Raw genomic sequence first — 12,675 nt, forward strand, 5'->3', positions numbered from 1 at the left:
GCCGGTCTGACAAGAGCTGTTGCACTGTGAGACCTCCCAGGTGCCGTGCATAATTTGAAATAAAACTCCCAGTAAACACAAATTTCCACTGAAAAAAAGACAAAGCTCCACACTGTCATAAATAATACAGAACATGATCTGACAATTGTTTGGCTGACAGAGGAGACATTTGGTGAATGTGTTTTTAAAAGATTATGTGCGTACATGAAAACTGTACTTGAACATTGTGTTGAAGTACCACTGGACGACATTTTGTTGTAGTCATACAGTTTTTCACTGGTGTATGTTTAACAAGGAGGGTAGTGTATCACAACGTCATTACTGGTGTTTTTATCTCTGTTTACAACCATGAACAGTGGAGCTTATTTGTGTTTTAATTGTCAACTGTCTATAGAAGATCTCTTTGTTTTTGGATATCACTATATCCTGTTTATCAACTCTTTTTTGATACAGTTGTGTATCTTGATGCTGCTTTTTTAGCCAGAGTAGTTAAATAAATGAGGGATAATTCTTTTGAACAATACACCACAGAGGCGGCTAATTGTGCATCAAGCGAATAAAGTACCACTCGCAGTCTGAGTCTGCAGAGATTGTTAGTATATCAGAGCATCTATGTGACAAACGGCTCATTTGCATTAACTCTCTTGTGTGAAATACAGTCGACTTCAAGGCTGTATGAATAACACTGATCTGAGATTTAAGAGACAGACCCAGTCGTTGGGTGGAGGCTGTATGCACTAATGAAAAACAAGAAGAACAACAAAAAGAAGCAGCTGTATTAAGACTTTAAGTTCAGCGCTACTAGATGAGTCAATTATATGATCAACAGTTAATTAATCATAGATAATAAGTGACCGTCTTTTAATTGTTAAAGTCATTAATCATCAAAAGATAAGAAAACTTTGGCATGTTTAAGCATTTAAGTGTGTTTCATATCTTTTATATCAACTGAATTCCTTGCAACTTTTTTTACTATGGTTTCACAAAATTAGCAGATATATGATGACTGGTAATTGTGATGGGCGGAAGTTTTGTAAGACACAATAGGAACAAACATGGCCATTTCTTACCAAGGTTCAGTTATTTTATTAGTATTCATTAACATATTCAGTGAGTCGTAGCCACAAAAGCACTGTCCAAGTGTCATGAGAGTTGCAGCTGTTGAATGCTAACAAACTAATCAGCAATTTGTCTTTATTAAAATGACGATGCACAGAAACTTTATCAGCACGTAGAGCAGTAGATAACCACTGGAATATAAACAGACGCTGAAGAAGAAAGTGAAAGAAGCCTCTTTGTGATAGATAATATGAAGAGCTACAATGGCACTACCTTAGCATACCCTAGCATACCTTCGCAACGCATACCTCCACCAAGGCCAAACACAAGTCTTCCACAAATGTGTAAGATCTAGATTATTATCTGAATCTTCACCAGTTATATACTGTATATGTCTGCTTTTTTACATCAAGATCCATACATAACTTGCTGAGGAATTGACGAAAATGTCAGAATGTGCCTTATATCGCAATGTTTAGGAAAGTGATAAACTCAGTTCAACATTTTAAATTTAGGTAAAAAAAAAAATCCAAAATGGAGGACCACCACATGTAAATGACAAAACTGTGTGAGTCGTTATCCATATGAATCTCAATGAAAACCATGAATATAAGCAAATTAACAATAAAAGAAGATGATGTGATGAGGCGTGTACTAGTTTTAATGGAATATATTGGTTTTCATGAGATAGTGGTTGATGATATTCAGCTTGTTTGAATGGGTGAACTAATTGCTAGCTATCGAGTACGGTTCTCAGCTCAAGTCATTGTTTTGGCAGTTCTAGCTTGCTTGAGATGAGAGTATGTTTTTGAGACAGTATGAAGATGGTCAGCAGTTTGTGGTCACTGGGAGACAGCGGACAGTGCAGGACAGACTGTGAGGAGGCAGGGCTGTGCTCTCTGGCTCTGGTCGCCAGCTTCTGTCTCACTTTTCTGATTTCTTTGAGCAGTTCTCACTCGCTGCTGTCCAGCTGGGCCCGGCCTCGTTCAAGGGAGACTGACAGAATATAGAGAAAGAAGGACAAACAGGAACATTACAACGTAGGTGTTTCCTGTGGTGACCAATTACTACCTTACCACATTCACTTTGCGGTCTCTGCAATGGACTATTACCCCACTGTGTACCAGGAAAACACACGAATGTGACAGCAATCAAAACCTTGCTATACTGCTACACCACTGATTTGCATTTGTTTTATAAGAAATCAATCACATGGTGGAAACACACCATTTTGGCCTGCTGAGCAGCATGGACCGCTGTCACTAACACACTTGAGGAAGACAAGCAACACACATTAAAGGGGAAATGGACACGCAGGCAGTACTGACATTAAACTCCAGGCATTTCAGTGAATCATGGCTGCTCTCTAGTGGTTACAATTTACCCTGAAAAAAAGTGGCAAAAATGCAGTTTTCTTGCAGTAGCTTCATGATCAAACTCACCTTGAGGCCGCTCAGCTACAGAGGTGCAACTCAGCAGCATTGTTTGATTAAAAATGACTAAGACAGTTCTTCCAGCTATCAACATTGTTACAATTTTATTCCTTTTTAGATCGACTAATCATTTATTTGAACACTTGTTTGCAGCGCCTGTTTGATTACCAGGTGTGGAAAGAGTACTGGAGAATTGTAGTAAAACTACTGTTACTTCAAAGAAATTTTACTCATGTATAATTTTGGAGGATGGAGTGTGTGATTCTGTTGAGCTGTAGTAAATTCTACAGAGAGTTGTTTCTGTTATTTTAGCTACCTTCTATAAATGGGACAAAATAGTAGAAACACCACATCAGGGCGGAAGCTGACAAACACAGACATGCAGAGTATCTGCATCACATACGAGGCAAAATACATTAAAATACATGCTATCTTAAAAGACATGCATCTTTTTTGTATCACGTATGTTTTAATTTGTGTCTACATAGCAATCCTTACTCTATTTTTGTCAGTCTGTTGTGTCAGTTTGTGTTGTTTTAAGTGGATTTTAAGAGGATTGTATATATTGCACTACTGCCCAAGGCAAATGTCCCCTCCTGAGATACATTACACACCGGCACTGGCAGTGCCCCACATCCATTTCCTTCAACAAATGATAAAACAAAAAAATAAAATCAAAATTTCTGGCTGCATCTCAAATGCTAACTTCTCAGTGTCCAGCTCCATGCTCTCAAGGTTACTAGGCAACAGGAGCAGTGCTTCTTGACACAACAGGTGGGCACAGCCATTGACGCACAAAGGAAATCTTCTGCAGACCAAACTGTCTTGGGTCCTCAGCAATATACCTGCCAAGTTTGAAGTTGATCAGATGAACGGTTGTCGAAGGACAGACAGACAAGAAGATTGGAAAAAAGAGAAATATTTTAGTATGTCATACATGTGGTGACACAATACATCATGACAAGAGACCATGACTCTTTTTCCAAAGTGCAGTGTAAACTGACATAATTGGACAATCATGTGGAATAAGAGATGCATTCATATGAATCACAATTAAGGCTTTATTGTTTAGCCAACGATATGGGATTATATTTCTTATCTTCTCCTCAAATAACACTGTCAGGTTGTGTCCGCGGTTTTGAACATTGTTTACTGTGGTCATTCTGTTTTTTAGCCAATTAAAAGTGATTGCACATCTTGGTGGACATTCTATTTCTAACAGGTTGAGCTAAGGTTAATTTTTTTTATTGCTGGCTTTGCTTCTAGGTATTATTATTATTTCAGGGAAAAAAATCCTCCACTCCAAGATCAAAGAATAATTATAATTGGGTATAATTTTTCTCAGAAGAAGCTTGTTGTCTGGGATATGTAGAAGTTCAAATATGAATATTGCAGCTCAAACATACTGCTAGGAGCAGACCATGACTGTTTTTAAGATTCACATTTTTAGACATGTTGAAGATTTCATGCTTGTTCTGTTTTCAGTGAGTAACATTGTGGGATTTGTCATCACAATGAACAATTCTTACTTGTTTTGTTGTTGTTATTGGGGGAGAACTGAGGAAGACTGAGGGAAAGACACAGATTTAAATACACAAGGGAGGCAGGGATGATTGGACACAGGTAAGACACATTAGGGTGGGGCAGACAATCACTATAGAGGAAAACTGGACTAAGATAGGAAAGAAAACTAATTTCTTTTAAAGTAATTTCAAAATAAAACTCAAATAGTCAGCATGACAGCAGTGTTTCCATTCAAAAAGAATATCTCATGTCAACACATAGTAGTAATTGTTTCGTTCTCAAATATAAGATAACCCCATTTCAAACCTAATTTCCGGAAATTAGGCAAATTACTGTATATTTGGACCATCATGGTATCTTTCCCTCCTGAGCGGAAGAGAACTCTCAGCATAGTTGTTCCCGTCCACTTGGCTCACTGCACGTGCCTTTTGTGCCTCGTGACTCAGACAAACGTTATGTCAGGTATACAATCGACACAATCTGATTGTCAAAATGATTATGTCACAACTTTCTTGTTATTTATTTACAGTACATATCTATCGAGAGGTTGTATTTAAAATACAGAAAGACCTAAAGCATTTTCATTATTTTTATTTGGGACAGTTAGAGAAACTTCAGCCAGCACTTTGTTCCTGTTCACTCCCCCAATGTTCCATAGCTTCACCTGGTCACTGAAGGGAAGCCATGAAGGGATATCAGTGTGCTACTGTTCAACTGTCTGCACCTCATCTTATGTATGGGTTACCTGACATTCATGTTTTGCTGGAGGAAAATGCTGATCTTTTACTCAAGAACTCAGTTTCAATCTAACCCTTTATTTCACTCTTTTCAAACTCATTTTTGGCCACACACCTGTCTAGGTTGCGTGTGCTGCAGTAGCTGCAGTGGAGACTTCTCTGTGTAGCTTGTTCTGCTGAAAAGTTGCATCTGAGGCATTTAGTGGGCATCTGTAAATTTTAGCTACAGAAAATAACCTGGGTTTACACTCTCCCCTTCTAAACTGCACAAGTCTCTCTATGCACATCGGTCACACACCACACTAGCCAACACTACAATTAAATTCTCAACCTGTATGAAACAATGAGCAACACTGGGCCCCTCTGAGCAGATACACACCATGGGAGCGTACCAGACCTTTGGCATTTTGGGTAATAATAATAAACACACATTTAAGCTTGTGGAACTGTCATGCATAAAAGAAGCAAACGTTGCAACATGAGTTTCAAATGGAAAACGAACGGCGGTCTCTTGTGTAAGAGTTCTGTGTTTTGTCAACCCGTCCATCCTCCCCGAGCTCCTCCTAATGTGAACTTCCTCTTTTTCTCTCGTCACAATTACTACAGCCGCTAGAGATCGCCTAAAAAATGTAATTGTGGGTCCTAATAAGCTACTTGCACAGACGACCTCTGGGGTAATTTTTTACAGGGGGACAGAGTGTTACTCTAGCACATGATTTATTATTAGATCATTAATGCTGATGCTTTAATGTGTACGTGGTTTCCTATTTTTGAGTTGATTTGAACTATTTTATATATAACTGCTGAGTTAATTTAATACAATGCATCATGAAATCGGAATACTTAAGTAAATATACCCTCAAATTTGTATCTACTTTACTCTGAAAAGTTTTGTTTTACACCTCAGGACCACAGTAATTACATGTATATGTGTTATTTGTGTCTGCATTTAAGTTGTCAAAAATGCACTCTCTTGAATGACCCACAAATTGTATAGAAATAACAAAGGCTGGAAAACATGATGTGGGTTATTGACATCTGTGTGGGAGGAGTGTTTGGGGCACCTGCCACCAATGTGTCTTTGCAGCCTACAAACAGCAGCTGTTCAGTGATCCTGAAACAGCCCCATCTCAGTTTACCCTAAACTCAACAGAGCCAGACACATTTCCCCCACTATCACACTTCAACACTTCCCCAGTATCAACACTTTTACATGCTACCATTATAACACGAGACTTCAGTATTAAAGTTTCTCACCACAGCTGCTTTTAGTAACACAGTTGTGCAACAGCCTCATCTGCATACACCGTGCCAACGCAGAGAGATAACCAGCCGACTAAGAAGGCAAAATATCCTGAGCTACTTTCTAACTCTGTTTGTTTGGTTGGCAGTTTGATTTCTGCAGATATGGATTAGTAACATCAAATGTGATATTTAAGACACAGCCTGAGGGGAACTGGCAATAATTTATTAAAAGTTAGTCATTATTTAGACTCGGATGTCCTTACATGACTGACATGACTGGAGAGGAAAATCACAGCGGAACAAAGCTTCCATCTGGTGGTTAGAAACTGTAAGTATAAATTCAACACTGGATCAAGAATCACTGATGTTTTTCTTCTATGTTGATGTGCTGTAGTGTTGAATGTAGCCTACAATAGAATGGCCATGTAATCCACATAATCAAAGATCATCAGGAAACCACTTTCCCCAAATCCCTGTGACATGTGTGCTCTGACGTGCAAAGGCTATGACCATGATTTAGATTTTCATAGCTGACAGTTGCCATAATTTGAGGCGACAAAAAACGTTAAAAACAAATAAGGATTCCTGTGTAAGAACCTGGATCATTATCATTCTCATATACCAACTTCCTCTCAGTCTTCTGCATCTTCTCTTTCAATATTGTTGTTTTCTGTGATATTTCCAGCCATTTTCCTGTGAAGAGAGACAAATATTCTCTCCATAAAATTGACAAAATTGAGCCCAGGATGCAGGAAGGGACGGCACAGGAGTTTGAACACCATGCAGTCTGTTGATATAATGATGTTTTTCTGGAGATAATTGTAATAATACTAAAACAGCAGCAGTGTAGACAATCTTGAAATTGAGGCACTTGTAGAGGCTTCTCAGATCACAGCAGTCACAAAAAAAAAACAAGATTGCTCTGCAGGCTGACCATTTCTCTCTTGTACAACAAAGCTGCAACAACCACAGTGGATAATAGGGTTATTTTAGTGGCAGGTTTTTGGATGATAAAATTAATCCTCAAAATGTCATTTTGTTTCATCTTTTCCAATGACCGCTGCACTTCTCTTATCATGCAAGTCATATAACGCACTGCAAGAGACCTGGTGCAAGAGATGATAGTCTGCTTCACGCCCCTCTGTGGACCGGGAACAAACTGTTCAGTAGGAGGAAGGCACGAACAGGATTTGGATTTGTGTGAAGCTGTAGCCATAAACCAACCAGATTCAAATGATATTTAAAATAGGCTGGGATATTTATTTAATTTGAGAAACATTCAAACATTTAAATCTAATGCTAAAAGATTATCAGAAATGTTACACTATATTCGGGAAAATCTGAAGAAAGAGACACTTTTTAAAATCCCCCCCGCTGCAGTTCAAGTCTGATATTTTCATAAACAATATTTTGTTAGTGAATTGTGGGCGAAGCAAAGTTGTAATCATAGTTTAGTGTACGATTATTAACACAGCTAGTTACAATGAGCCCAATTGCAAGAGCCAGTTCTCTGCCCCCTTTCCACTAATGACTGCATTTACGCTCCTTCCTTAGTGGAATTAAAGGCGTGACATTGAGTTGCACAAATGTTTGTATAGTCTGTGTGCTTGATGATTATTTACACCTCACAGATAGGAGCAGAGAATTTATAGGACCTGCAGTCATTTCTGGGTGCTGCTCTTTCCTGTTTTGACAGCTCATGATCTGAGGTTTCATTAGAATAAAATCAAACTGATGGGATGGAATTGGACTTGTATATTTTAGGCTCAGCAATAACGCTGGACAATCACTGTTTCAGTTATTTAAGTGCAAGTTTATTTTACTTTCTTAATCATATTCAACAGAGCCTATACTTTCAATGGCTGCAACAGGACCAACATGCTGGACTGTTTTTAATTGGAAAAGCTCAAACGGTTCAACTCTACTTTTAGACCAGGAACCTGGAGGCCTGGAGGGAAAAATGGTGCAAGAAAGGTGAACTGTGACACGCTGACGCCACAGTTCAGCTTACTCTTATCACATCTCATCAGCCTGTTAAGTCACTGGTTCATAAAAGTGTCTCCAGAGTGATATGCCATCATCACATCACACCCTAATTTTCTTGAACAACACCTTACAGTCGAACAAGCATGCTTTGCAATGCATAACCAGAGTGCAATGGTGAATTAGGCACCAGGGGACACCTCCAACTCTCACCGCTTATTAAACCACCACCACACTTTCAGAACTTCACCATGCCAGCCCAAGCAGAGAAGAAGCTTTCTCTTAACGTTTTATTTTTGTCAAGTTCCTCATTGGCTTCAGCTCATAACTAGACGGTATATGGCAAGTTAAACTGTGTTTGTGCTTTTTCTGCCTATGAGCATCAGTGTGTTTGCACAATATGCAAGTGAGGTACTGGGTGTGGAGGATAATGTTGAATTTGAGTAATTAGGAAGTGTGTGTGTGTGTGTGTGTGTGTGTGTGTGTGTGTGTCTGTCGGACTGTCTTGACTGTATGGCTCCAAGTGCACACAGAATGCAAAATGACTCCCTTAGCTGTCTCTGTCTCCCTCTGGGCCCCTCCAGACTTCCCAAGCTGAACAGATCGAGCCAGGCTGCCTCCCTCTCAGGGTCCAGACTGGTTAACAAGCAGCAGAATAAACGCCAGCCAGTTAAATTGTATGTAACTTTTTAGTTCGCACTAATAGTGTGACCTTTATTGATTTCTTGTCTCTGTCTTCAGCTTGGCAAAACATTAATGGCATTGGTCAATAAAGAACCATGAAGTGGAAGTTCTCAATACCCCTCCCCCTGTGTTGACCACATCCTTAAAAATAGCCTCTCAACCCCCCTCAGAGGCGGGTGAGCCAGTGCCACGACAGCTCAGTGCTCTTATTCAATATGAGCTGCACTGTTTGTTTCCTCACTGCAGATGTAAGCAGGCTAACATGCTGAGCCATCCGCCAAACACATCTACTTCGACCCCTGTCCCTGCCAACTCCCATTCAGATGGCCAGCCACATTCGGTGAGTACCCTGCCTCTTTTAATCAATAAATTTAGAACACGATGAACTGGGCATAAAATAACACTGTGACTTGGGCGCGCAAATCGAAATCAAACAGCAGTTTCAGCAGCTGTATCTTACTCTGCACTCTGGGACCCACGGCTTCACAGAATTACATTCACATTTCAAAAGAACAAGTTTACAATAAAAAATTCCTGTGTCTGTGTAGCTACCACCCACTGTTTTATTGACCGGTAATGTCAATGTGTACCCCTGCCAGCTCATGTCTTTCCCTCTACACTTGCACTTATTGAACTTTGCAGAAAGAAATATTATGAGCACAGTTCAATAGAGCTGAAATTATCCCCACTTTCCTTCCAAAGAAAACAACCATCTGCTCTGGACAACTTCTCAACGCTGAACTTTGTTGACCAATCTGTTTTCACTGCAAACCATTGCCCTTTGGATGTGAGCCTTTCCTCGCTTTACAGGTTTACTGCTGAATCCAGAGCAGCAGAGGCAGCAGAGGCCGGGTCTCTCGCACAGCCACGTAGCCATACGGAAGTGGAAGTTCTGGGAGGGGACCCCCGCGGTGCCGCCTCTCCACAGTAGGAGAAGCAGCAGCAGTATTGATTCACCTTGCAGCCTTGAGCCTGCTGTCACAGACAGTATATCACTTTATTTAATCCACTGTTAAATAGGCTGCAATTAGAAATCTGTCCAGCGGATGTGTTTTAGCTAAAGGGTGGGTTGTGGCTGCACTGCCTGTTGAACTGTTGTTGTCAGTGTTCTCAATTCAGTATTTTATTTAGATGATGGATTTGGGTCTGAGTACTGAGAAGGCAAATGATACAAATAAACTCTCTCTTGGGGGATTAGCCTCCTTGCTATTTGAAAATTACTTACAGTAAGTCTCCTAATTGTGGTTAATATTTACTGCTCCCTTGACTCAACCTAATGAACAACTGCTGATTTCAATACCACCTGCCTTATAAATAGGGCACTTGTGACTAGGCGCATCTACTGTAAAACATGATCACCAAGTTTCTTTTACCTTCTATCATTTAATGCAGGAGAGGCACCTGCCGGCTTCTGTTTATACTTTTAATAGTGACGTACATTTCACCACAATGAGCATGTATTTTATAATTCAAAATTGTAGATATGTATCTTAAATGACAAAGCAATTTTCGTTTTTTCAGTGTATGAAATGCAATACCATAAGCAGTAGTCAATATTGGCCTTAAAGATAAGGAAAGACATTTAAACATTATTTATTGTATTCTTGAAAACTTTTGAATGCGTTCCCTCTTTCCAACAAATCTCTCGGTCTCGGTCAGAGCAAAAAAAAAAAAGTAATATATATATATTTATATATATATTGTCAAATTCCAGAAGGGGGAGCAGCAAAGACCCTGTATTGATTACTGTCCTTTCAAAAATAGCTAAAGGAGAGGTGAGAAACTGTGTGGAATGAGCCTCTTTTCTATCATATAGACAAAGTAAGTCTTGATGTATAAGATCTTTTCCTCTCTTCTGAGGATTGTTTCATAAATTAATTGAGATTTAATTTTCTGAAAATACAGTGTGTAATCATTTAAGTGGGCCTCCAACCTCACTTTATATTTTAACAGTTATTTTACTGAAAAGTGGCTATTGAAAGATAATTTTCAACACTATCTTAGTACAATGCTCACATGCCTGTAGAGATAATACAATTCAGGGAAAGTACTGAAGGAATCGAGTTACTGATTATTGCAATCACAAAAAAATAAGGAAAACAAACCACAGCCTTTATTCTGTACAAAAATTACAATATAAGATTCAGAACCTAGTACTAGGATTCAGAGGCTTTGATGTTTCTGCTGAGCTGCATCAGAAGTATTGTAACACAAAGAGGGAATATTGTACTAAAAAAACTTGATTGACCACTGATTCATGTAGTGTTGAGATCTCATGCTGTGTTCAAGGATAATTACAGTAGGCGCCGATTATTGTTGTTTTTTTTGTTTTTTTGGCACTTTAAACGTTGTGATATTATAGCCTACTTTTCTCCACCACATTTCAATGTTATTGTAGATAAATGTTTCAGTTATCTACAATATTTCTGCTCTTGTCAGTTTAATTTTATCCAACCACTTTAGTCACTTTTTATATTTTACTTTACTTACACTTACTGCACAAGTCAGACTCAGCACAGCATGAGATACTATACTAAATACTATTACTTATTTCACAATTTAAGCACCAGGGGTTTGAAACAGTGTAGTGGGACTTACTGCCAATTCTTATTCACTCTAAGTAAAATTGTAAAATTAAAAGTAACATTTGAAATGAAATGCTTTTACTTGCAGTTGGCATTTTCAGGGAAGACATTCATTTTGACATGTCACGGTAGCAAAAACACAGGTGTAAATAACAAAATGAATGATGGCTGTCATGACTCACTTGGACGCTGAAACAGGAAAGAGCCATTGATAGTGTTTTTGCTGACACCTGCACTTTTCCTGCTATTACAAGTCCAACGTATGATGAGGGAAAAAAGGTCCATAAAGGAATGTATTTTACAGAGATGCTCAGTCCTGCTCTAAACGCTGGCCAGAGCACGTATGTCAGTCAACACTTGCCAACTTATTGTTTGCCTAAGTTGAAGTATTTCATAAGTGACACTGGGTGGCACTGCAGAGTGTCTAATATCGCTCCTGTGCCTTCATTCCGCCTCTATCACCCCCCCTCTCTGCCTTGTGCTGTGTGTGCGTGTGTGTTGTGTGTCGGATAGAAAGTCAGCCTGGTTTCCAGCTGAGTGCTTGCTCTCTCACAGTGTGTGTGTGTGTGTTGTCATTATTATCCACTCTGCTCCCAGCTCAGAATGGCCAGATTCACTCAGACTGAAACAAGAAGGCAGCACCATCCACAGCAGCCCCAGCCCGCTCACTCCAGCCTGGTTTTCACCGGACCGGGGGCACCGCCGACCCAACAACCACTACTACTTATCCCACATCAGCACCAGTACCCTCAGATCACATTTCCGAAACCCATGAACGGGTCAGAACCCATTTCAATTCATCCGGAGAGCGGCAACATGAAAGACCAAGATGCCATTAAGCTGTTTATCGGGCAGATACCGCGGAACTTGGAAGAAAAAGACCTGAAACCCCTGTTTGAACAGTTTGGGAAAATCCACGAACTGACAGTTCTCAAGGACCGATACACCGGCATGCACAAAGGTAACGTGTCGCCCCTCAAACGGCTGCGAGGCCCATATACAGTTCAATAATTGCTTATTATTACCTGTGCCTCTTGAGCGGATTTGTGTTAAAATAGTGCCACGGAAAATGCGGATATTTGTCACTTTTTAAAAAAACATGTTATCATGCTTAATCCAGAAATGATAGGCTATCAGTCTATCAGCTATTCCAAAATTATTCATCAGTATCATCATGTGCATCATTGCCTACATATTGCCATCTAACATTCATGAGGTTTGGCATTTTGACCCAATTCTGGTTGTTCGGTTTGTTATTTTAAGTTCTGACATGTTAAGACGGCTGAATATTTTCCTGAGCCTTTGTATTTCCATCTTGACAAATCCACTTTTTTTCGATTACACAGGCAATCAAAATGGGAGATTTACAAATGTCATGAGTCCATTTCGTATGACGAATGGTAAGGGGGGGGGGGGGGGGGGGGG

General features: G+C 39.6%; 1 protein-coding gene across 4 annotated transcripts in view; it reads left to right on the forward strand.

Moving 5' to 3' along the window:
* The first annotated feature begins 11,780 nt into the window (after positions 1-11,780).
* celf5a (cugbp, Elav-like family member 5a) overlaps positions 11,781-12,675 on the forward strand; it is a 179,325-nt gene continuing 178,430 nt past the window's right edge. For 3 of the 4 annotated variants that reach the window (XM_087174967.1, XM_087174968.1, XM_087174970.1), the window contains exon 1: positions 11,781-12,211. In XM_087174967.1, coding sequence (XP_087031093.1) covers positions 11,854-12,211 — 358 coding nt within the window. In that variant the 5' untranslated portion in view covers positions 11,781-11,853. The remainder of the gene's footprint in view (positions 12,212-12,675) is intronic. The other variant, XM_087174969.1, reaches the window with a different exon arrangement.

The sequence above is a fragment of the Seriola lalandi genome, unplaced genomic scaffold (assembly GCF_002814215.2).
Source record: "Seriola lalandi dorsalis isolate HSWRI2012SDOR001 ecotype SW California unplaced genomic scaffold, Sedor1 jcf7180002054402, whole genome shotgun sequence".
Taxonomy (NCBI): domain Eukaryota; kingdom Metazoa; phylum Chordata; class Actinopteri; order Carangiformes; family Carangidae; genus Seriola; species Seriola lalandi.